The following is a 27,541-nucleotide window of genomic DNA, read 5'->3' as shown; positions in this document are numbered from 1 at the left end:
AGCAAGAGAAACGTATGCATGTGGACAGAGGGAACAATAGTTTGGTACTCTGATGAGAAGTAAGAAATGAAATAGAAGATTCAGAGCGTTGGAGTCGAAGAAGGAAAAGATGACAGACCCCAAAGACAGGAAGCCCCCCCCCCCCCCCCCCCACCAATCCCTTACCCTGAATCCCCCGCTGTTCCAGTACTTCACTGTGGTGCTGGAGGGAGAAGTGTGTCGGCATTCCCTGCAGAACGGACTTGCCACAGCTTCTCCTTCCCAGTCCCCAAAAATGAACCCCAACACTCCCTATTAGCTGATCAATGAAGGATAACCAGTTACCATTCTGCAAGACAAAGTAATTGAAATTGTTAACATAGTGTTAGTTACATCCAATATCAAAGTTCCTTGGGAATCCATTTTAACCCAAATATAACTGTTACATAAAAATGAAAATATAGAAATGAGGTACACAAGTATCATATTAAATTTACTACATATTCCATATCAATAAGTAAACAAAGTTAAATGTCTCTTCGGGCTAACCATCCAAGTATGATAATTTTCACATTATGAGAAGAAGTTTCTCATGCATCATTATATTTGCTAAACACCATAAAGTCATATGTGAAAATGACAAAGAAAAATGACACCAGTTCGGTGCAGGTGGGGCATCTTGTTGCCCAGGACTATGTAAAGTCGCATAGCCTCGACAGTAGAAAGTGTTATTGTGGAAGGACAGTGTCAGATATCTGGGGTTACTAGTGTGTGAATGTGTGTTTGTGTTGGTGAGTGAAAAACAACTATGCTTAACTCCGATGCCTGGGAAAAATGGGGTGGGGGGGACAGTTTTACTGCAGTTATATGATTACCGTTTGTAACTAGATGGTACAGTCAAGTGATACTCATTAAACCTCTGTGTACAATAGAGGAATAGCCTAAGAGTAGGCCGGGTGCAGGATGAACATTGCTAGAGAGGCCCAGAAGGCTGAATATCAATGGTCCCCTGGCGACTGGGGAAGACGACGAGAGAGAAATTCCAATTATAATAACTCTGTAGAGATATAAAAGCAAGCTTCACATCAGCATTGAAATAGTATCATGAGGATGAATGCTGCGAGAAAGGTCAGAAGGCTGAACACGGCGACAATAGAGGAACTTCAACTGTAGTAGTCGTATTGGCCCCTGGAGGGAAGCAATGATGCACAGTTGAAAGAGATAGATAGGCAATTGGTTTATGAAACTGAAAACTGAAAGAATAAACTGATCAGCTGGGCGCTCTGTGGGTGCTAACCGATACGTGTAAGGTACACGGCCCTGGAGGAATTCAATGCTGTTGATAACTAGAGGAGTAAAACAAAACTCGACGAGAGCCTAGAGACTTCCACAGTGGGAACAGAAAGTGCAAGGAATTGAATTAGAAATGACTAAATTGAGCATAATTTCCGAAGGACTTTCCCTTTATGAAGGTATAGTGCACAGTGTATTGTTGACGACGGTATCACTTACTTAACCGTGTATATGACAATGCTGCAATTCCAAGATACGTGCTACACACTTCTTCTTAAAACTCAACATCTCTCACATAAATAAATAAATTAAAAAACACCTTACTGTGTGACCTAATTCGCCATCTCTATCCTCTCACCATTTGCAACTAAACTTTCCGTCTCTATAACTCCGAGGTGCTGGCCTCATCAGGCTCAGCTGGTTGCTTAAAACTCCATCTGTATGTGGGTATATCACAGTGTCCTGGGACACGTCGTACAGTTAAATAAGACTTCAGCAGTCAGAGATCCTTCGGAAAATACAATGGAAGATTGATGTCAAAGAAGGCTCACATTCTGAACTGAGATTTCCGCTTACTGGCAGTTAGCTGGGGGCTAGACGCAGTTTGCGTCTCATAGTGCCTGATCAACGGTCTTCAGAGAGCATGGGACACTGTTCTCATGAACTCTCCTCCAACATGAACTCTCCTCCAACATGAAAGATTAAAGTCTAACTGTGTTAGTTCACCAGAACTGAACAGTTCTGTGTTGGAATACGCCTGGATAATAAACTCCAAAAGGCGTTGTTCTGTTGGAAATTGAAAGATGAAAGTGGTTAGAGCGGACTATGTCGTAAAACTGAAAGTGAAGGAACGACACAGACAGCTAGGGGTCCACACAATTGCCAGTCGCGTCATGTCAGGTACATGCCCTTGCGGATGTGGTTCTCTTGTTCACCCAACAGACTAGGTATATGGCCAAAATTTGCTTGTCCGGTGGGCATTATTCACTCGGTTTATGTTATCTATCACAGGAACAAACATCCAAGTACAAATGAAATAAAACATGGTTATGTCTTAAATTACCCTTCTAAAATAGTTTCTTACCTAGAACATTATTAATAAACACTTAAATAATGGGCAATACTCGGGAACTTACTCTGGCATATTTGGAATCCTAAAAGTTAAATAGTTATCCTCATCATTCTAGAACAGTGACACATGGAAACACTAGGTTTATTGACACAAATACTCAATTACTGGTGCTGGTAAAGTTCTAGTAAAACTCTCTAATAACTGGTAATGAAACATAGACAAAATGAGCAATAGTAAAAGTAATACATAGACATAAGCAATTGGCAACCCATCATAGTGACACAAGCGGTATCAAAACCACAACAGAAGCAAAAGTACAAAATATTATTTCCCTTGCACAAAACTTCCTTATTCTCCAGTTACATTTCATCGCAAAATAAGTGTAAAAGGTCTCCGTTATTCTTTGTATGCTTTGTTTGCATCTCCATACCAAATGACACGTCCCTGGAATGTCCACCTACAGGTGTGCTGTCGTTAAGTTGTGCCAGTGCCACTAGCAATGCTGTGAAATAGTATAGTGTCACGTTAATACTTCTGATAGCAAGGTTTTAACTTAAAGTGGTTCTATCTCTTCTTCAGTTATCAGATCAATAATTGCCATTACCTTCTTTAATATTATTAAACATTTGGTATAATATTTCCTGTGTTATTTGTACTTCTGGTCTCATAATTACGTAAGGTTGATTATTGGCAGTTCCCTAGCCTTTTGTGCCGAGTTTTGTTTGTTTGTTCCTTTTGTTACTTTTTCACCTACCTGCTTCCTAATACTGGTACTGGTTGCCTCTCACTGGCGTCAATATAACTTACCTGTCACTGTTTTTGTTTGTAATAAAATTAGAGGTCATTTGTCATGTGTAGAGTGCATAGGGAGGAAAGTAATTTCCTTAGAATTGCAAATGTGAGTAAAGTTATTCAAAATGTTCGTCATAGCGTGGATAAGAATTCTGCATTGAGATTCAGTGCTACTTAGGGTGCTAAGATGTGACAGGTGTAGGATTGCAGGTTGTTTTCAGTACAGCTGACAGTACGGCTGCAACTGGTTCTAACCAGCGGCAGCGGTGCTGGCATCCACGCTGGGTCCGTCCTGATTAATACGTACATAAAACACTCTCAATGCTACTGTTGCAACAGATTAAGGCATAATTTCAGTAATAGTGGTGTTGAGATAACTCGTCATTAAAGTTCACTGAACTATCACGATTCATTTACTCATTTAGATACTCTGTTCTTCTGAAATGTACATAATTTATGGATTTTTATACTTCTATATGGATTGTAATGATGATTTGACTCTCTTAGATATCATTTACTTGGAACAAATACCTAATAACTTCTGAACTGGACAATGATGTTAGGGTTGTTATTCATAATTAACATAAACTTGGTTTTCACTTTTCTTTACTGTATTATACGATGGCATCTCAAACCCGTTCCTTTTGGCTGTCGTGTGAAGGAGGTGCAGCATTGCCAAGTGGCGGGAAGGGGCAGGGCTTGTGATCTACAAACAGCTGTAGCCGGCAGGCTCTGCCTGGCAGAAACTACAGAAACTACACAACTTTCTCTTTGGCATGTAATATACAGAAACTCGTAGCATCATAAAAACTTACCTTGTTGTCTCTTCAATGTTGCATTATGAAAACAATAAAATAGCACTTCAGGTAGACTCCTTTTACTTTTAAAGTAACATATTTGTTGTTTAACTTCGACATGCATATTCTTGTTGTTATTGGTGTGTGAACATTTAGCGTAATCATACATGTAATGGGGCGTATTTCAACTGGCAGGTAGATGGCAGCATGTTGTCACTTACCTACTGGCAATTACGAATGTGTGTTACTATTATGTTTTATGGTAAAGCTTTAACTGCTGTCTGTTCACTATTCACTAAATCAACAGGTGAAGTGTAAATCCATTTGACATATACAAGATTACTTGATTCGTATTTCTGCGTGTTCCACTGACAGGGACAACTTTTCCATTTAACTCTGTTACCAGTGAGTGTTTGTGTTTGTTTTTCAGTACTCTACTGCTATGACAACATAACTGGAGACATTAAACAATACCATACAAAATGATTACAAAAACTCCAATCACTTCTATTAACATGAGACCTCCTAAATTCTATTACCAATGGTTGCCAATCCTTATATGTACTTATAACTAACATGCACAACTTAAATAACTATATAGCAGTGACGGTAGTTTCCGTCAATTAATTCTCTTGCCTCACTCAGGACTTTTCCAGCTGATTACATGTCATATTGGACCTAATCCCTGGAACATAACTCATAGGGGTGTTTTGATCATAGAGCATATTTATGTGGTGGTCTAGGTGGTTGTATTAAGTTCTTTCTTGCTTTCATGGGTGGAACTACTGGCGTAGCAGGCTCTGTTTCACTATCAAGCGGGGGTGGCTCGGAACCCTTGAACAACTTTAACCTGTCGAAATGAACGATCACTGTGTGTTCTGGTAACTGAATTTCCACATTTACCGGTGAAGTAAGCTGCCTGATACGGTATGGTCCTTCATACGTAGGTGTAAACTTCTTTGTTATTCCCTGTTTTACCACTGGATTGCATAACATAACTAGATCTCCTATCTTGTACTCGGCCATTTTTGCTTTCTGATTATCCCTCTTTAACTGTTGAGCAGTGGCTTTTGCATTGTTCCCTCTCACTTTTTTCCAAATGGCTTTTTGACGTCATGCCAAACCTTTCACGTCTTTGGATTTAATTCCAGGGGACAGTTTGTCAATCTCAAAAGGTGAATTCATAGGTCAGCCATATACCGCTTCATAAGGGGAATATCCTGTAGTTTCATGGACACGGCTGTTATATGCTGACGTGATGTATTGGATGTACCTGTCCCAGTCAGTTGATTTTTATTGACATAGTAGGAGAGCACGCGTGTAATGGTGCAGTGGACTCGCTCCAGGCGTCCGTTCCCTTTTGGGTGAAACGGTGTCATTCTCCACTTTTTGTTTCGCTACAATCGACAGAATTCTGTAAACAATGTGGACATAAAATTTATGCCTTGTAAGTAGAGCTTCAGGGCTTCCATAGGGTAATACCAAGTGGATGACAAATGCACGAGCTACAGTTTCTGCGGACATATCTGGTATGGGAACGAGCATTAAGAACCTGACAAAATGATCTATGATGGACAATATATATCAGTTATTTTGTGGGTTCAAAGGGAAAGGAACAATGATATCTGCTGCTACCAAAGCCTAAGGACAAGTGGCTTCTGGCACTTGCTGTAAGGGTACCTTTGTTTGGGGCGGCAGTGACCTCTTAACGCAGGGCAAACAATTTTGTATATAGTTTAGTACATCTCTCTGTCTGCCTTCCCAGAAATAGCGGGCAGCTATTTGACAATTAGTGGTGTGAAGACCATTATGACATGCTTGCAGGCTATCGTGACATTGTGCTATTATCTTGCGACGTAGGTCTTTCTGAATTACCACTCGTTTCCCCAATGAGGTTTTTCGATACAAAATTCCATCTTCAACAGAAAATTCAGGCAAAGTTTTAGACTTCTGATATTCAATGTCTGTGTGCTGTGCTTCCCTCAATTCTTCAATAGAAACATCATTGGTAACATTCACTCTAACTTTCTGGCTTAATGCATTGGCATTTTGATACAACTTGCCCGGTTTATGTTTTATCTCTTATTCAAATTCACTCAATTTTAAAGCCCAACAAGTTAACCTACTGCTGGGGTCTTTTAAACTTAACATCCATTGTAATGCTGCATGATCCGTGATGACAGTAAATTTTCTGTCATATCTCAGATTACAAATGATCTGGTATACGGTATGGTTTTTGTGCAATCGGCCGTGCTTCACTGATCAGAATTTCGTGCTGAACCAAATCCGTGGCCGGTAGAAACTGCCTCTCTTCAAACAACCAAGAAAATTACTCTAACACTGGCTGCGACGTAACTCACTTCTCTGACTGGACACTTCTTTCTCTTCCGTTCCTTCTCATCTTTACTTTGCGGAATTTCAGCTCCTCCTACTTCTTCCAAGATCTCTTGTCCACTAGCAACAATAGTACCTTTAGGTATTACATCTTTCATACCAAAGTTATCTATGCTCATCGGTATTGTAAAACCTTTCTGTTTTCTTTCCGGTCGGCAAATACTTCTCTTAATATGAACTGATTGACGATCTAATTCATCATTCTGGGTGAGGAGATCCACCAGAATGTGTCTTCAGCTGCTTCTGATTTTTGACATCTACCCAAAGAATTTTTCCACTTCCGCCTTTTATCCTTACAGGGTCAGTGGTTTTTATCGCCCACATCCGCGGTTTTATGGGGAGACTGTGAATGGTGCCTTTCACAGCTTCCTCACATCTGATGGGTTAGTGCACTGATGAAGTGGTGAATTACTTCACCAAACTGCACAGTTCGCATTTGATAATTTACTATTCACTGATAACTGTGCAAGAAGTCATCCCCTAATATGTTGTCGAAATCACCTTTCTTTAACCTCACCACTTCCATTTCTTGACTGTATTTATTTGCGTCTGTTTACAGATTCACTACACACGAACCAGCCGGGATAATTATTTTTTCACCAAGGCCACTGATATGGTATCGGGGTAGCTGTAGCACACTTTGATCATTTTTATCTACGAATAATACACTAATTTGTGCACCTGTGTCAACTAAAATCTTAACTACTTCGTTCCTGAGAATGCCACTTAAACTAACATGTTCCACCTCTTTACTTTCTCCGGTCTTCACTGGGCATGTTCTTCTGGATGGGGGCGCGGGTGGGTGGCGGGGCCTGCCCCCCCATGCGTTTCCAGAGTTTGACCCCTCATTGCGGCATTGGCCGGGCATCCGGTCAGAAAATTGGGACTTTGTTGGGCAGACTATATTAAGATGACCTACCGTCTGGCAAATAGTGCAGACAGGTGTGCGACAGCGCATTGCCATGTGGTTGGGTCTCCCACAGCATTTACAAAATACTTCCTTTGCTAATACTGGTACTGAATCTCGTGGACACGGTGCAGCAGCGCAGAAGTGCAATACATCTTCGTGTACTATTCCCAAATGAACAGCTTCAAACAAAGAGGCGGGGGAGGCTGCTTTACCTTCTACTCAGATGCGGGGATCAATACCATGAACAAACACATCAATTGCATGCGCTTCTGCCTCCGAGCACAAAATCCTATTTTCACTGGCATTTTCGCCTAGCTTGTAGGTACAAGAAGATATGGCTCATAGGCGAGCTGCAAAAGCATCAAAATCCTTATTAGGCTCCTGCCTAAGGGTTGATAATTGACCTCTGTAATATCCAGTACCTCTGGTATCGGAATAACGCATAGTTAGTCTGCAGGCCAAAATGACAGTCACGCGTATCACGCAGTTCGTCCACTGTTTCTATGAACATTATGGCTTCACTTGTCAATTTTTAATCTGGCTACATTGACCAGTAGATCATCTAGCCAGGCACAAGTGCGACCCACATAGCAAATTTTCTGTATGAACATAGCCATATTTTCATGGGACTTTCCATCAAAGTTAGGGATGAAATCAGCCGCATGAAAACTACTTACAGTTGCCATGTTAGCTGAAATTGTGGTAGTTGCAGTAGTGACAGAATTAGTATTCGTTGTCACTGGTTGCACATTTGTTCTAGGTGTGGAGATAGCCACTGGTACTGAAGGTCATACACTGGCTTCCAGTGTCTAACAAGACGTGGTTTTGTTCAAGTAATTCTTGATTTTTGTATGAACAATTGGTGCATTTGAGTATTAATAGCTTCAAGCAGGTCTTGCGAGGCTGGTGCCTCTGCGAGAGTATCCTGTTCCATCGCTCTCGTTCCCATCAGCATGTTTACAAAATTAGGGGGGGCCATTAGTGACCCAAAAAATGATTGTTACAAAAAAGGAAGGCCACAAATAACCTACTCCAGTGACGGACGGCTCGATGTTAAAGTTGGAAGCATCGCTGTGACTTACATGAAAGTGGAGTCGGCGCGACGCGTTGGCGATGGCGTGGTGGAGTGGCGCCGGCGGGCGACGTGGTGGCAGTCTGCTGCTGGACCCTCAGGCGGCAGCGGCAGCTGAAGTGTTGGCGACTGTCGACTGTGCCTCGGCCGGTACGTGGCAGTGGCAGGCCCCTGGCGTGGCGGCGACAGCGGTGGGTAATGGTGGGGTACAGCTCGTGTGGATGGTTCCCTCCACTACTGCAGTGTGCACCCTGTGTGTTTCTTCGGCCACAGCCCGTGTGGGGCGAACATGCTGGCCAGTCGGCGCACTCTATGTGCGAAACACTCGGCACTTCGCTGGGAGAAATTGGAATAGCGTCAAAGTCGCTATGGGAACGCATCTGTACTTCTGACACCAGTTTGTTCAGGACAACCGTATTGGAAGGCGGTGGGCATGAAAGAACCATTAGGAAGGTTTTAAGTAATACGTCTTTTATTGGCGGCCACTTTTGCCTCTTAAATGGTCACAGTCAGGCCTAGGGAGGCAAGAGTGAGCCAGATTGTAGTCGTGGGCGAACCGTAGTTCGCATAGTTAAGGAAAAGCGGTGTCTAGAAAGACAAAGTCCATGGTGCTGCAGCACCGGGAAGGGCAGGAGACAGGAGATGTTGATTGCTACAGGGCGCGCGATTGAGAGAGAGAGCCTGGTGGCGGGTGGCCGGTTACATCCAGCCCTGATTGGTCAGAAGCTGAGAAATCCGCGGGGTGGCAGGTGGCATGGAAATTTCCAGAGCATGGCCTGCTCAGCGTCAATACCGGGCTGGCGTTCCCTCGTCAGCACACAAGGGAGGTGCGTGATCGAGATGCTTGCTGACTTGCTGTTGCCAGACCATAGGATGGAAAAATTACAGGCAACTGACACTGCCGGCTATGGCTTGAGAAGAAAGTGACGTTTGAAAGTGAATAAAAAGTAAAATAAGATCCCCTACTATCAGGCTCATCCTTACATGGACCAAAACAAAACAAATCACTATTTACTGGAACTTCTCATAAGTGAATACAATTATTTTATATTATATCTAAATAAATGCAAGCACTTTAGCGTGTTTTTATTTATGAAACAACTTATAAAGTGGCACTAAATTTTCAAATATTCTTGTACAGTACAGGAGCAGATGACATGCTGTTGATCAAAACATCTTTGTAACTGAAAATATTAGCCATGATAGCCTGAAACCGCTTATGGCACTGAAATGAAACGTTTTAAGAAGTATTTATGGCTGTTACTGTCATCCACCAACTTTCATTAATGACTAATTCACAAGGTCTAGCATGTATAAAATGACATTGTAAACATAATTTCCATTTAGACCATGCAGCCCTGTCCTGCGGTTATAATGGGATTTGTATTCTGGTGGCAAAAGTCTGTTAGGATGCCAACAGTCATCAGATAGGAAATTGGAAGTATTCAGATATTTAAAAGCAAAATAAAAGACTACTTCACTGGCCATCCTTCTACAATTTATAAAAAATATTTCAACTCGGAAACATAAATTCTGCATAACTTTAATGTTCATAGGAAGACAAAATTGACTCTCTCAGTATAAACGTTAGGTCCAAACTCTGACAAACTTCAGAGGCTGTTCAGAGTGTATGTCTGAGACTTTTTAGTGTTAGGGACCCATGGTTGCCAGTGGCTCATTACATAGCACTTGTATTTAGTTTGATTTCTTACTCCCGTTTATGTGTCTTACTCCCGTTTATGTGTGTGTCTGTATTGCACTGAAAATATGTCCGCAGTAGTGCAGATGTCATATATGTGTGCTGTGTATCGTGTTCCATTAACTTACTGTACTTGTTTTTGACTAGTGATGCCCACTTTATTCTTCACCCCTCAAGCTTGTGTTCAATGCCCCTTGGTTCTGTCCGATTTCTCAGGCAGTGTTTCTTGTATATTAAGAGTGATAAAATGAAAGTGGACAGTTTTATGTGGATGAAGAGTTTCATTTCATGGCCAAGTTGGTGCACACTTCCTGATGCTCGTTCTCCCTCATGGTACAGCACCATATTTTCAAATTCCATTCTTTGTTGACAACGTAGGCCAACACTTTGTTACGTGAGTGACTCAGTTTCTCTTAAGTTTTTATCCATAATTATAAATTTCTCAAAATTAGAATGATGGCTGAATAAATGCTTCACACAGTTCTTGCTGTGTCATATTTGTGTCAGTCCCAAATTTCTGACAAGTTCCTCCTTTGGTAGATGGTGAATGACTCGTCTGATTTCTGTTTTGCTCTTCAGCATCAATTGCACATTACCATGCACTACTAAGGGTGCAGCCACACTCCCAGTTAAAGTTGTTCATACAAATTCTGATCTCAACAGCTTCTTTGATGACACCATAGTAGATAGCCGTATTGGGTAATAATATCATTTCATCAAAAATGTGTATTTATTCAAGAGTCTGTGATCAGCAACAGCAGATTCCTCAAAATTGTGATATTTAATGCGGCGTTGGTGCTATGTGCAACATTCTGAAATCATTTCTATTGACTGACCAATGTAACTCCTACCAGAGTCACAATCTATTTACAAATTTTGGGGCCATTGAGACCATGGCTATCTTTTACTGTGCACAGCATCTCTTTAATTTTCTTGAGTGGGCAGAAATGGATTGAATACCATGTTTGATCTAGACTTTGTTTATTTTATTTGTCATATCTCTGAAGAAAGGAAGAATGCTATGACCTGATCACCTTCTAATGATTGGGTATCACTGTGTTTGTGTTTCTTAGAGATGATAAATTGAATATATCAGTCACTATAGCTGTTCTTCTGGAATACGTTTTTTAGATGTCTGATCTTTGAAGCCAGGTGTTCCTTGTCACAGAGAGAATTAGCTCTAAGTGTATCAGTGTATTTAAAACATCTTTATTTTGGTCTACATGATGTAAGCTCTGTGCATGGAGATACAGGTCAATATTTGTTGGCTTTTGGTAAACCAAGTGCATTAGCTGCCCATCTGATATTCACTGAAGCAGAACATCTTTAAATGATAGTTTTTCTTCTCTCTCCATCTTGGTGGTGAAATGCATATGAGGGTGCATACTATGCATATGATTGTTGAACTAGTAAAGAGCTTCGATGCAATGTGGCCAGATCATAAAGGTGTCATCAACATATCCAAATAAGCAAGACAGATGAAGAGGAGCTGAATTTAATGCATGAACTATGCAATACTCCATAATGAAATTAGCCTTACCAGAAACAATGTAGAACCCATGGCTATTCTGTCAGTCATTTCATAAAATTTATCACTACACAAAAAGTACGTGATCGTCAAAGTATGACAAAACATTTTGATAGTCCGTGGAGGGAAATAATCTGCTAATACACTCCTGGAAATTGAAATAAGAACACCGTGAATTCATTGTCCCAGGAAGGGGAAACTTTATTGACACATTCCTGGGGTCAGATACATCACATGATCACACTGACAGAACCACAGGCACATAGACACAGGCAACAGAGCATGCACAATGTTGGCACTAGTACAGTGTATATCCACCTTTCGCAGCAATGCAGACTGCTATTCTCCCATGGAGACGATCGTAGAGATGCTGGATGTAGTCCTGTGGAACGGCTTGCCATGCCATTTCCACCTGGCGCCTCAGTTGGACCAGCGTTCGTGCTGGACGTGCAGACCGCGTGAGACGACGCTTCATCCAGTCCCAAACATGCTCAATGGGGGACAGATCCGGAGCTCTTGCTGGCCAGGGTAGTTGACTTACACCTTCTAGAGCACGTTGGGTGGCACGGGATACATGCAGACGTGCATTGTCCTGTTGGAACAGCAAGTTCCCTTGCCGGTCTAGGAATGGTAGAACGATGGGTTCGATGACGGTTTGGATGTACCGTGCACTATTCAGTGTCCCCTCGACGATCACCAGTGGTGTACGGCCAGTGTAGGAGATCGCTCCCCACACCATGATGCCGGGTGTTGGCCCTGTGTGCCTCGGTCGTATGCAGTCCTGATTGTGGCGCTCACCTGCACGGCGTCAAACACGCATACGACCATCATTGGCACCAAGGCAGAAGCGACTCTCATCGCTGAAGACGACACGTCTCCATTCGTCCCTCCATTCACGCCTGCCGCGACACCACTGGAGGCGGGCTGCACGATGTTGGGGCGTGAGCAGAAGACGGCCTAACGGTGTGCGGGACCGTAGCCCAGCTTCATGGAGACGGTTGCGAATGGTCCTCGCCGATACCCCAGGAGCAACAGTGTCCCTAATTTGCTGAGAAGTGGCAGTGCGGTCCCCTACGGCACTGCGTAGGATCCTACGGTCTTGGCGTGCATCCGTGCGTCGCTGCGGTCCGGACACAGGTCGACGGGCACATGCACCTTCCGCCGACCACTGGCGACAACATCGATGTACTGTGGAGACCTCACGCCCCACGTGTTGAGCAATTCGGCGGTACGTCCACCCGGCCTCCCGCATGCCCACTATACGCCCTCGCTCAAAGTCCGTCAACTGCACATACGGTTCACGTCCACGCTGTCGCGGCATGCTACCAGTGTTAAAGACTGCGATGGAGCTCCGTATGCCATGGCAAACTGGCTGACACTGACGGCGGCGGTGCACAAATGCTGCGCAGCTAGCGCCATTCGACGGCCAACACCGCGGTTCCTGGTGTGTCCGCTGTGCCGTGCGTGTGATCATTGCTTGTACAGCCCTCTTGCAGTGTCCGGAGCAAGTATGGTGGGTCTGACACACCGGTGTCAATGTGTTCTTTTTTCCATTTCCAGGAGTGTACTTACCACAGTGTGTATCTTCCATAGTGACTCCAGTGAACAGAGAGACCACATTCAAACTGCCCATAATTTTGTCTGGATTGGTTCTTATTTGTTTAATTATGTTCATGAACTTTTGTGAGTTCTTAATATGATCAGATGCCATGAGAGCTCCTGAAGCATTTATTCAAGAATGTTGCTGGAAAATCTTGGTTTTCAGAATGGTACCTACTGCAGATCTTTCCTCTGTATACATTCGTTGCTCTTTTAGTGGACTATAACATGATTCATCTTACATTAAATAAACATCCACAAATTTGTGTAGTGATTAATGCTCCATCTTCAGTGGCTGATCATGAACTGTAAACAGCATTAGGCCTCACGTTTCATGTCACAAACATTGTTTTTCAAGGTATCACCACAAGTGTCAGTTACATATTTCATAGATTCTTTTATTGAAATGGTGTGGAATGAATCAGTTCACAGGATATGTATACATGACAAGCGTTAACATTAATGAATTATTATTTTTAATTCTGCCCCTGCAACTACATTTTTTTCTGACTGCAAGTTTTTGTCAATGGGATAGGGGCAGCTCTCCAGAAGAAATGATTTTAAATTAGGTTTAAAAGTTGCTTTACTACCAGTCAGGCATTTTATGTTGTTGGGCAAATTAACGAAAATTTTATTGCTGTATATTGAACTTCTTTGAGAGCCCCTGACAGCTTTAACAATGGGTAATAAAGGTCTTTTTTGCTCTAGTGTTGTCAGTATGTACATCACTGTTCTTCTCAAATTGTGATGGATTATTTATGATGAACTTCATTAGTGTATTTATGTTTTGTGATGACAGTTAAAGTGCCTAGCTCCTTGAAGAGATACCCTACATAATGTCTGTGGGTGAACACCACATATTATACTTAGTGCTCATTTTTGTGCTATCAGTACTTTCTTCCTAAGTTATGAGTTACCTTGGAAAATTATTTTGTAAGACATTATTCAGTGGAATTATCCGATATGAAATATATCAGGTGGTTGATATGTTTGTTTCCAAGATTAGCAATCTGACAAAGAGCAAAAATAGCTGAATTTACTGGTTTGAGAAGCTCAATAATATTCTCTATTTTCAGTTCAAGTTTTCATCACTGTGTACACCCAGAAATTTAGATTGTTCTGCCCTCTTAACTGACTGCTGCTAATGGGCTACATCAATTGTTGGTATCACTGTTATTTGTTGTACAGAATTTAATATACTGTGTTTTTTTTTTCAAAATGTAGGGAGAGTCCATTTTCAGAGAACAACTTAGTAATTCTTTGTAAAATATCATTTACTATCTCTTCTGTTGCTTTAATTCTAATGGGGTTTATTATATGACACTAGTATCATCCACAGTGTTGATGAATGTTAAGTCTAAGGTGTTTCACATATATAAAGAATAGGAGTGGTCCAAAAATTGGACCCTGTGGCAATATCTTTGTGATCTTTCCCCCGTCTCTAAAATTTTCTACCTCCCTTTCTCTCTAACGGGATTTATTATATAACACTAATTTCATCTGCAAAAAATACCAATTTTACTTTATGTATGTTAAGTCTATGGACTTTCACATGCACAAAGAATAGAAGTAGACCCAAAATTGAACCCTGTGAGACTTCCTTTATGACTTTTTTCCCCAGTCACTAAAATTTTCTACCTCTCTGACATAGTCCGAATTATTCAGCACAACCATTTGCATTCTGTTTGTTAACTATTATTCAAACCAGCTGTGTGTAAAGCCACCTTCCAAGATCACAAAAAATACCAGCTGGTGATATATTATTATTTAAGGCTTGTACAATGTGATTGACGAATGTGCAAATAGCATTCTCAGTCAAGCAGCCCTTCTGGAATCCAAACAGTGATATGCTAAGTAGATTGTTCCCTTATCAGTGTGTGACTGCTCTTGAGTACATTTCTTGTTGTTGTGGTCTTCAGTCCTGAGACTGGTTCGATGCAGCTCTCCATGCTACTCTATCCTGTGCAAGCTTCATCTCCCGGTACTTACTGCAACCTACATCCTTCTGAATCTGTTTAGTGTATTCATCTATTGGTCTCCCTCTACGATTTTTACCCTCCACGCTGCCCTCCAATGCTAAATTTGTTATCCCCTGATGCCTCAGAACATGTCCTACCAACCGGCCCCTTCTTCTTGTCAAGTTGTGCCACAAACTCCTCTTCTCTACAATTCTATTCAATACCTCCTCATTATTTATGTGATCTACCCATCTAATCTTGAGCATTCCTCTGTAGCACCACATTTCGAAAGCTTCTATTCTTTTCTTGTCCAAACTATTTATTGTCCACGTTTCACTTCCATACATGGCTACACTCCATACAAATACTTTCAGAAATGACTTCCTGACACTTAAATCTATACTCGATGTTAACAAATTTCTCTTCTTCAGAAACGCTTTCCTTGCCATTGCCAGTCTACATTTTATATCCTCTCTACTTCGACCATCATCAGTTATTTTGCTCCCCAAATAGCAGAACTCCTTTACTACTTTAAGTGTCTCATTTCCTAATCTAATTCCCTCAGCATCGCCCGACTTAATTCGACTACATTCCATTATCCTCGTTTTGCTTTTGTTAATGTTCATCTTATATTCTTCTTTCAAGACATCGTCCATTCCGTTCAACTGCTCTTCCAAGTCCTTTACTGTCTCTGACAGAATTACAATGTCATCGGCAAACCTCAAGATTTTTATTTCTTCTCCATGGATTTTAATACCTACTCCGAATTTTTCTTTTGTTTCCTTTACTGCTTGTTCAATATACAGATTGAATAACATTGGGGAGAGGCTACAACCCTGTCTCACTCTCTTACCAACCACTGCTTCCCTTTCATGCTCCTCGACTCTTATAACTGCCATCTGGTTTCTGTACACATTGTAAATAGCCTTTCGCTCCCTGTGTTTTACCCCTGCCACCTTTAGAATTTGAAAAAGAGTATTCCAGTCAACATTGTCAAAAGCTTTCTCTAAGTCTACAAATGCTAGAAATGTAGGTTTGCCTTTCCGTTATCTTTCTTCTAAGATAAGGCCTAAGGCCAGTATTGCCTCACGTGTTCCAACATTTCTACGGAATCCAAACTGATCTTCCCCGAGGTCGGCTTCTACCAGTTTTTCCATTCGTCTGTAAAGAATTCGCGGTAGTATTTTGCAGCTGTGACTAATTAAACTGATAGTTCGGTAATTTTCACATCTGTCAACACCTGCTTTCTTTGGGATTGGAATTATTATATTCTTCTTGAAGTCTGAGGGTATTTTGCCTGTGTCATACATCTTGCTCACCAGATGGTAGAGTTTTGTCATGACTGGCTCTCCCAAGGCCGTCGGTAGTTCTAAGGAAATGTTGTCTACTCCCGGGGCCTTGTTTCGACTCAGGTCTTTCAGTGCTCTGTCAAACTCTTTATGCAGTATTTTATCACCCATTTCATCTTCATCTACATCCTCTTCCATTTCCATAATATTGTCCTCAAGTACATAGCCCTTGTATAGACCCTCTATGTACTCCTTCCACCTTTCTGCTTTCCCTTCTTTGCTTAGAACTGGCTTTCCATTTGAGCCCTTGATATTCATACAAGTGGCTCTCTTTTCTCCAAAGGTCTCTTTAATTTTCCTGTAGGCAGTATCTATCTTACCGCTAGTGAGATAAGCGTCTACATCCTTACATTTGTCCCCTAGCCATCCCTGCTTAGCCATTCTACACTTCCTGTCGATCTCATTTTTGAGACGTTTGTATTCCTTTTTGCCTGCTTCATTTACTGTATTTTTATATTTTCTCCTTTCATCAATTAAATTCAATATGTCTTCTGTTACCCAAGGATTTCTTCTAGCCCTCGTCTTTTTACCTACTTGATCCTCTGCTGCCTTCACTACTTCATCCCTCAGAGCTACCCATTCTTCTTCTACTGTATTTCTTTCCCCTATTCCTGTCAATTGTTCTCTTATGCTCTCCCTGAAACCCTGTACAACCTTTGGTTTAGTCAGTTTATCCAGGTCCCATCTCCTTAAATTGCCACCTTTTTGCAGTTTCTTCAGTTTTAATCTACAGTTCGTAACCAATAGATTGTGGTCAGAGTCCACATCTGCCCCTGGAAATGTCTTACAATTTAAAACCTGGTTCCTAAATCTCTGTCTTACCATTATATAATCTATCTGATACCTTCTAGTATCTCCAGGATTCTTCCATGTATACAACCTTCTTTTATGATTCTTGAACCAAGTGTTTGCTATGATTAAGTTATGCTCTGTGCAAAATTCTACCATCAGGCATCCTCTTTCATTTCTTAGCCCCAATCCATATTCACCAACTATGTTTCCTTCTCCCCCTTTTCCTACTCTCGAATTCCAGTCACCCATGACTATTAAATTTTCATCTCCCTTCACTACCTGAATAATTTCTTTTATCTCATCATACGTTTCATCAATTTCTTCATCATCTGCAGAGCTAGTTGGCATATAAACTTGTACTACTGTAGTAGGCATGGGCTTTGTGTCTATCTTGGCCACAATAATGCGTTGACTATGCTGTTTGTAGTAGATTACCTGCACTCCTATTTTTTTTTTTTTTATTAATTATTAAACCTACTCCTGCATTACCCCTATTTGATTTTGTATTTATAGCCCTGTCTTCACCTGACCAAAAGTCTTGTTCCTCCTGCCACCGAACTTCACTAATTCCCACTATATCTGACTTAAATCTATCCATTTCCCTTTTTAAATTTTCTAATCTACCTGCCCGATTAAGGGATGTGACATTCCACGATCCGATCCGTAGAACGCCAGTTTTCTTTCTCCTGATAACGACGTCGTCCTGAGTAGTCCCCGCCCGGAGATCCGAATGGGGGACTATTTTACCTCCGGAATATTTTATCCAAGAGGACGCCATCATCATTTAACCATACAGTAAAGCTGCATGCCCTCGGGAAAAATTATGGCTGTAGTTTCCCCTTGCTTTCAGCCATTCGCAGTACCAGCACAGCAAGGCCATTTTGGTTAGTGTTACAAGGCCAGATCAGTCAATCATCCACACTGTTGCCCCTGCAACTACTGAAAAGACTGCTGCCCCTCTTCAGGAACCACACGTTTGTCTAGCCTCTCAACAGATACCCCTCCGTTGTGGTTGCGCCTACGGTACGGCCATCTGTATCGCTGAGGCATGCAAGCCTCCCCACCAACGGCAAGGTCCATGGTTCATGGGGGTTTGAGTACATTACTACTTTGAATATTTTGAAAAAAAAAATGCTAGTAAGGAAATCAGATGATAATTGTTTAAGTCCATATTTCCACCTTTCATATGAAATGGTTTAACTGCTGCTAATTTTAACCTGTCTGGAAAACTTCCCTGTGCCAGTGATGCACCACATATATCACTAAGGAAATTACTTACTAAGTTATGATTTATAAGCACACATTCTTCATTCAAGGCCTTATACTGCTTGCAACATTAATTTCTGTCCTTCAGTTATCTTCAGATACTCATTTTAATATTCTCAACTGTTGGTTTAAATATGACACCTAAGATCTGAGACACTCAGTAAATGTGAAATACATCTGTATTACTGATGTGTTAAAACTGATGTAGAAATATATTGAAATGAATAGTCATGGAATACTTTACATATGATATAACATGACCACAAAGTGGTAGTTAACAATTCTTTTTAGTGCAAAATGTAGACTTGACCAATCAGTGTAAATGACTTATTGTAACACTTGGAGCTGCTAAGTAATCTATTTTTAGTTGTATCACCGTTTTCACTCAGAGATAATTTTCCAGTGCAGTTTTTGTTAGTAACAGGTGTCAGGTACGTCATAAAACAGTGTCAAAATGTAGCATGTATGCAAAGGTAGATGTTTGGAGTGTGTCCAACTGTGGAACACAACCAACAAAAACTATTTTAACCTATCATTGTTCATTTAATGATGAATGTCATTCTCATTTATGGGAGCAATAACTTTTTATATTTGTTAATTAAATGAACAGTGAACTTATACCATTGTAATTAATTGCAGATGAAATTGCCACCCGGGTGATGGAGGAACATCTGTGGGAAAGCAAGCAACTAGGTGCCCATTCACCTGATGTTCTACTTACCACCCTCATGTTTTTCAATACTAAATATTTCAATCTTGTGGTAAGTTGAAACAAATCTATGTCAGAATATGATTGTTGTCCTTTACCATATTGAAAGTGGAGAGTTTGAAATAAAAATTTGGATTTCTCATCTTGAAAAAAATTATAATGAAATACTTCTGACATTATCTCTTATGTGTAGTGCCAAGCATGTTGAGCATATGAACCATAATGCCTTTTGGATTTTAACTTCCAAAGCTTCATTATTATTATCATCTGTGTTACCTGCATTCATATGACATATATGTTGTAGTTATTTCTTATAATAGATGTATCATACAGCCACTAATGTCGGGAATGTAATCCTCAGCTATGTACCACATTCAGGAGACAACAGTTCAAACCTGCATCCAGCCATCCTGATTTAGGTTTTCCTTGGCTTCCCTAAACCACTTCAGGCAAATGCCAGAATGGTTCCTTTGTAAGGGCACGGCCGACTTCCTTCCCTAATCCGATGGAACCTATGACCTCGTTGTTTGGTCCCCTCCCCCAAATCAACCAACCACTCAACAATGTGTTTTGGGAGTTGAGCTTCCATCATATGGCTGTCTGCATTAACTCTTACATAGTAGCACACACAGTCACAAAATGAAAACACACGAAGTTATTCAGACATTATAAGTCCTTGTGTTACTTTTACAAATGGTAATACTAGATTATTTGTACTCCTTATCCCAATTACTGCCAGTTCAGTTAATAGTAGTAACACCAGTCACATCAGCTGAAAGTCCATCAGGTGCCTTCTCTTGCACTGGCTAGTTCGGTAAACACATGTACGGCTTCAACAGTTTGCATTGAGCCATCAGCTGTTCCATAGCTTTCCAGAGATGTTACAGGGGATGTGAAGAGAGAATATATCAGTGGTTATTTATACAATGTACCTATATATACTGTGTTAATGCTAACCTTTAAAAAAAGGCTCCAAAGAACCATTGAAGAAAGCATTACCACTCTCACCTGTTTGTACATGAAGTACATTATCGACTGTATCTCAGTGCATTGCTATTACAAGTCCTTCATGTAGGTCAAGCTTCTCACCTTTCTTTTTTACATGCATCACCTCTAAATCCTTTTCTATGCTATTTAGCAGGTGACCAGTTTCACATATATGTTCAGCAACCACTGATTTATGTTAACTGCCCAGTGTAGAAATGTCTGCATGCTCTCTATACCTTGTCGAAAATTTTCTCCCCATCTGTCCTATATATTTCATGCCACATGATGGACACTGCATTTTATAAACCTCTGCCTTTGCTAATTCACTTTTCCTGGTCCCAGATATAAATGACTCTGTGCACTAAGCTTCTAAATGCGACGTTTGGTTAGGAATCACAACACCTGTTGGTGTTGGCTTTCTAAAGATGCTGGAGGTGTGTGATTCGCCTTGCCTCATTACCACAAGATCTAAAAATTGGAATAAGGTTGCTACTTTCGAGCTCTACAGTGAAGTCAATTTCTGTTGTTGAATGCTTTACACTTTTCCAACCACAGAGAAACCCCACTTTAACAATTTTCAAGGGACTTCAGAAAAATGCAGGTAAATGTATGCACAATAAGCATCAAACTACTTGTCAGGGACTTGTTTATTATCTACTAAGTTTTATTATCTAATAAAAACCACTGATGTAACTGGAAGTGGTGACTGCCTGGGAAGTAGAAACGTTTGACTCAATTTCATGCATCATTATAGATGTTTTTGGAAAGCCTGCAGCTCTCAGTTGTTATTTAAATAGTGAAACACTGCACCAGTTAAGTATTTTTTCATGCTGAACATGATGCATTTCGAGATTTTTTCCTCATTGTCAAGTGCAAATATTTACATAAGTACTTTAAGTGATGTTTGCATGTGTGTGGTTCTGCATCTCTTGGACTGTTGTCATCTTTTTGAGTTTATCAGATACTGTGCCTCCTCAGTTATGTAGAAAACCACATGTGTACAAACTATCATTCACGTAGCTTGTTTGTATAACGTCAAAAAGAATCCATACACAAATACTGCTGTTGACAACCAGAATAAATTCTTGAAACATATTTTGCTCAGCATGAAAAAATATGTAATGGGCACTGTATTTAAACCAAAAACATTTGAACAATGTAGAGTGAGTGAAGGTGTCAACTAGCACTACAAGTGACCAAGTGACAAAATACGCTAAATGTGCTTTGATGAAGGTGTCACGGTGATCTTAACAATCACAAAACTGCACATGTGCTATGGAGATGGTTTATTAAAGTTTGTGATTGGTCATATCATCATTATTTGAATCCCCCTTGCAGCAGGACATAAGACACAGATAGTTCCAACTTTTACCCATTTACTGGTTCAGATCTGCTGAGTAGAGAAAGTGTCAAGAAACTTAACCACTTAATGTTGCTAAATACTACTTGATGGCCAACGCCATGCCAGTGTCATTTTACATCAGTTTTTTCTCCACCAACATTTTTTCATAAAATGTAAATTGTGGGAAAATTAAAAATATGTTGTTGGAAAATTGGGTGCGAATTAACATTGTGGACTAGGAAATTTGACGGGAGCGGTAAAAAGAGTCATAAACTGCAGGAAAACATTAATTCCAGGAATGTAAAAGTGGGGTTATACTGAGTTGTATCAGTGTCGTCCCAAGTTCCATCTACAAGCAACAGCATGTTGTTGACATAGCATTTATAATGTACTTTTTTGTCCATTAAATGACCTTGATTTTAGAATTGTAAAGGAAGGGGAAGGCAACAGCATACCACATGCAACAGGATCATGCCTTGTAAAGCACTGTGGTGTTCAAATCGATCTTTGGATTGATGAGAACTTTACTTTTTAAGGCATGAACAGAATGATGATGGATGTTTATTACTGATTAAAAGAAAATATGAATGCATGATCAGAGATAAATTGTGAATGTACTATTTCCTCCACCCAGAAAAGCTACATTGGAGAAATAATTTGACTAAAGGAAAGTGAAAATAGTGTATCCCTAATGTAGATGGTGTAGCTGAATAAACTGATGTGTTAATAGTAAAAGATAAGGAAGGAATTATAGACAGGAAGTGGATGATGAATTAAATAAAGCAGCAATGTAGGCATTAACAGAGGTATATGTTTGATAAGTATGAACAAGTCTTTTCATAGAAATGAACTGGTGTCAATCAAATGTGCAGCCATCTCTCTCCTACATCATTCTGCTGATTCTGTTCATCTGTCTTTCCATGCAAGTTTTCTTCTGTAACCAGCTACTGATTGCTTAAAAAATATATGGACTTTCTCTATTTCTCATTTCAGTTTCCTTCCCTTCTTGATGTATTGTTCTCTGTAAGAACCTTAAGCATTTCATAAATACCATTTGTGTGTTACACTTGCAAGTAATAAGCACACTGGATAATAGAGGTCTCTAATCCTGACTCTTGAAATTTCTAATGCCTAGCGCATACCTTCTTTATCCACCATCTCTAGCCCACAGTCTACATTCAGTTCCTCTGGAATGCTACCTCACTTCATACTAATGTTACCATACACTAAGGATGCATTCATGCCGCCACCTTTCTGCTTGCTGCTGTGGCCTGGTGATGATGAAGTCCACTTTGTCATACCAGTTCACTTATTCTGCACCATCACTGTTCACTACAATCCTTGCCAAGTATTGGTATAAAGTTGGTTAGTGCTCCTCTGCAACCATCGATGCATGTCCTGAACCTTGACCCATGATTGGCTGTTTCAGGGTCACTCTAGCAGCCTCGTGGTTGGCTGTCCCTAGTTGCATAGTTTCTCACACAGTGTACATCTACTTCATCAGCATCTACATACACACTCTGAAAACTACTGTGAAGTGCATGGGAGATGATATTTCCCAGTGTACCATTTATTAAGGTATATAGCATGAGAAAAGTGGCTTCCGAAAAATCACTGTCCCACCTGTCATTAGGTTACCCTTATCTTCATCATCATCATCATCATCATCATCATCATCATCATTTAAGACTGATTATGCCTTTCAGCGTTCAGTCTGGAGCATAGCCCCCTTATAAAATTCCTTCATGATCCCCTATTCAGTGCTAACATTGGTGCCTCTTCTGATGTTAAACCTATTACTTCAAAATCATTCTCAACCAAATCCAGGTACCTTCTCCTTGGTCTGCCCCGACTCCTCCTACCATCTACTGCTGAACCCATGAGTCTCTTGGGTAACCTTGCTTCTCCCATGCGTGTAACATGACCCCACCATCTAAGCCTGTTCGCCATGACTGCTACATCTATAGAGTTCATTCCCAGTTTTTCTTTGATTTCCTCATTGTGGACACCCTCCTGCCATTGTTCCCATCTACTAGTACCCGCAATCATCCTAGCTACTTTCATATCTGTAACCTCAACCTTGTTGATAAGGTAACCTGAATCCACCCAGCTTTCACTCCCATACAACAAAGTTGGTTGAAAGATTGAACGGTGCACAGATAACTTAGTCTTGGTACTGACTTCCTTCTTGCAGAAGAGAGTAGATCGTAGCTGAGCGCTCACTGCATTAGCTTTGCTACACCTCGCTTCCAGTTCTTTCACTATGTTGCCATCCTGTGAGAATATGCATCCTAAGTACTTGAAACCGTCCACCTGTTCTAACTTTGTTCCTCCTATTTGGCACTCAATCCATTTATATTTCTTTCCCACTGACTTTACTTTCGTTTTGGAGATGCTAATCTTCATACCATAGCCTTACATTTCTGATCCAGCTCTGAAATATTACTTTGCAAACTTTCAATCGAATCTGCCATCACAACTAGGTCATCCGCATATGCAAGACTGCTTATTTTGTGTTCACATATCTTAATCTCACCCAGCCAGTCTATTGTTTTCAACATATGATCCATAAATAATATGAACAACAGTGGAGACAGGTTGCAGCCTTGTCTTACCCCTGAAACTACTCTGAACCATGAGCTCAATTTACCGTCAACTCTAACTGCTGCCTGACTATCCATGTAAAGACCTTTAATTGCTTGCAAAAGTTTGCCTCCTATTCCATAATCTCGTAGAACAAACAATAACTTCCTCCTAGGAACCCGGTCATATGCCTTTTCTAGATCTATAAAGCATAGATACAATTCCGTGTTACACTCATAACACATCTCCATTATTTGCCGAAAGCTAAAGATCTGGTCCTGACAACCTCTAAGAGGCTTAAACCCACACTGATTTTCATCCAATTGGTCCTAAACTAATACTCGCACTTTCCTTTCAACAATAACTGAGAAGATTTTACCCACAACGCTGATTAAAGAGATACCTCTGTAGTTGTTACAATCTTTTCTGTTTCCGTGTTTAAAGATTGGTGTGATTACTGCTTTTGTCCAGTCTGATGGAACCTGTCCCGACTCCCAGGCCATTTCAATTATCCTGTGTAGCCATTTAAGACCTGACATTCCACTGTATTTGATGAGTTCCGACTTAATTTCATCCACCCCAGCCGCTTTATTGCACTGCAATCTACTGACCATTTTCTCCACTTCCTCAAATGTGATCCTATTTCCATCATCATTCCTGTCCCATTCTACCTCGAAATCTGAAACATCACTGATCGTATTTTCACCAACATTGAGCAACTCTTCAAAATATTCCCTCCATCTGCCCAAGGCATCCACAGGATTCACCAGCAGTTTTCCTGACCTGTCCAAAATACCTGTCATTTCCTTCTTACCACCCTTTCGAAGACTGCTAATTACACTCTAGAATGGTTTTCCAGCAGCTTGACCCATAGTCTCCAACCTGTTTCCAAAGTCTTCCCAAGATTTCTTCTTGGATGATGCAATTATCTGTTTGGCTTTGTTTCTTTCATCAACATAACTTTCTCTGTCTACCTGAGTTCTAGTATGTAGCCATTTTTGATGCACCTTCTTTTTCCTTTTACAGGCTGCCTTGACTGTGTCATTCCACCAAGCTGTTTGCTTCATCCTATTTTTACACACTACTGTTCCAAGACATTCTTTAGCCACTTCTAGTACTGTGTCCCTGTACCTTGTCCATTCCTTTTCCAGTGACTGTAATTGACTGCATTCAACTAACTGGTACCTTTCTGAGATCGCTGTTATGTACTTGTGACTGATTTCCTTATCCTGAAGTTTCTCCACTCTTATCCTCCTACATATGGACCTGACCTCCTGCACTTTCGGCCTCACAATCCCAATTTCACTGCAGATTAAATAATGATCAGTGTCATCAAAGAATCCCTTGAATACACGTGTGTCCCTCACAGCCTTCCTGAATTCCTGATCTGTTATTATATAGTCAATGACAGATCTGGTTCCCCTGCCTTCCCAAGTATACCGGTGAATGTTCTTATGTTTAAAAAAGGAGTTTGTTATTACTAAGCCCATATTGGCACAGAAATCCAAAAATTGTTTCCCGTTCCTGTTGGCCTCCATATCCTCTCCAAATTTACCCGTAACCTTTTCATACCCTTCTGTTTGATTTCCAATCCTGGCATTAAAATCACCCATGAGCAGAACACTGTCCTTGTCCTTTACTCTAACAACTACATCACTGAGTGCGTCATAAAAACTATCCATCTTATCTTGAGCTGTCCCTTCACAATGCGAATATACTGACACAATCGTAATTTTCTTGCTAGACACTGTCAAATCTATCCACATCAGTCGTTCGTTTACATACCTTATTGCAACTACGCCGGGTTCCATTTCTTTCCTGATGTAAAGCCCTACACCCCATTGTGCTATTCCTGCTTTGACTCCTGACAGGTAGACCTTGTATTCTCCCACTTCCTCTTCTTTCTCACCCCTTACCCGAATGTCACTAACAGCTAAAACGTCCAGCCACATCGTACTTGCAGCCTCTGCCAGCTCTACCTTCTTCCCAGAGTAGCCCCCATTGACATTAATAACTCCCCATCTCATTATCATTTGTTTGCCAAGTCGTATCTTCGGAGTCCCTGGACTCCGTCACCTCCAAAGGTCCGAGGCATTTTACTCTGATTGTTGCCAGCATCATATTTAAAGTACCAGGGAAGCAGGTTGCTAGCCTTATTTTCCCCGAGTCCCATTGGGTTTTACCCCTAACGGTTGAGGGACTAACCGGTGGATTTGGTAGTCTTTGCCGTATGAGCACAAAGGTGACCACGACTCAGAATATGTCAGAGATGCCCAGCCTTATTCCAAAGTAACTGGTATCCCGACTGTCGGGACCACTTACTTGGCCACTCATACGTTGCCCGTGGTTCATGAACTAGGACATGACTACAGGAACCCACACCATGAACCACAAATCTTATCTTCATGTAACTTTATTTTTGTGATCACTGCAAGACTGATCATTAGGGAGCTATAATATATTCCTAGATTCCTCACTTAATACTGGTACTTGCAATGTTGTAAGTACCTTTTTGAGAGAGAGTTTTGTATCGAGCTGTGAGCATTTTCCAGCTCAGGCTTTTCCTGCATTTCTGTGACAGTCTCTCATGCTCAACTAAACGTGTGGACACTGGTGCTGCCCTTCTTTCTAGGCTTTCAATGTCTGCAGATAGTTTTATTTGGTATGGATCCCACACACTTGAGCTATGTCCTAGGATGGGTCACATGAGCATTTTGTAAGCAATCTCCTTTGTAGATTGACTTCATTTTCCCAATATCCTACCAATGATACCACCATACACAGACTGTAATGTTGTGAGGACTAGAAGTGATGATTTTTAAGCATGCACCTATTTCAGCCATTTTTGGACGCAAAGTTATCAGGGACAAGGGACAGAGAGATCATTGTGCCCACCTCATGAGGGATAATACTAGGTGTAATAATTTTTGGAAATTAGTTCCTATGTTTCAGGTAATGTATTGTTTTCTTTTCTTTCATTAGAATAACCGCATAAAAATCTACAAGTGGCAGTTGCAATATATGAAGTAGATGTGGATAAAAGTGAGGAGATCCATGAATTACTCATCAGAAATTATTGTATAATTTTGGGTTGAATCATCATATCTTACACTATACTGGTTCAGTAATACTTAAAATTGGAAAATTTGTTAAAACAGTCATAACTTTCTGAAAAAGTGCTCGGGATAATTTTTTAGGAGAAACCTGCACAACCAGCAATGTTGCAGCATAAATATGACAAGGCTCCTGGTGAGCAGTGAGAGGCAATGCACCAGCAGTGAGTCTGCAGCATAAATGTATCCTAATACAGTGGCGGTGGACCTAAAACAGGAGTGAGCACTAACTATACTGCTTCTGCTTGGGACATTATATTAGGTGTATTCTCATTGACCATGTGCCACTAAAGTGTCCTCATTGCTG

The 27,541-nt window shown here is 40.8% G+C and overlaps 1 protein-coding gene across 1 annotated transcript in view; it reads left to right on the top strand.

Annotated features, from left to right (window-relative positions):
- LOC126183541 (uncharacterized) overlaps positions 1 to 27,541 on the top strand; it is a 452,784-nt gene that overhangs the window by 403,985 nt on the left and 21,258 nt on the right. The window contains exon 20 of the mRNA XM_049925611.1: positions 19,140 to 19,261. Within this exon, the coding sequence (XP_049781568.1) occupies positions 19,140 to 19,261 (122 nt within the window). The remainder of the gene's footprint in view (positions 1 to 19,139; positions 19,262 to 27,541) is intronic.

Source organism: Schistocerca cancellata, chromosome 4 (genome assembly GCF_023864275.1).
Source record: "Schistocerca cancellata isolate TAMUIC-IGC-003103 chromosome 4, iqSchCanc2.1, whole genome shotgun sequence".
Lineage (NCBI taxonomy): Eukaryota > Metazoa > Arthropoda > Insecta > Orthoptera > Acrididae > Schistocerca > Schistocerca cancellata.
The sequence above is the reverse complement of the archived record's forward strand: the minus strand, read 5'-3'. Positions and strand labels throughout refer to the sequence as shown.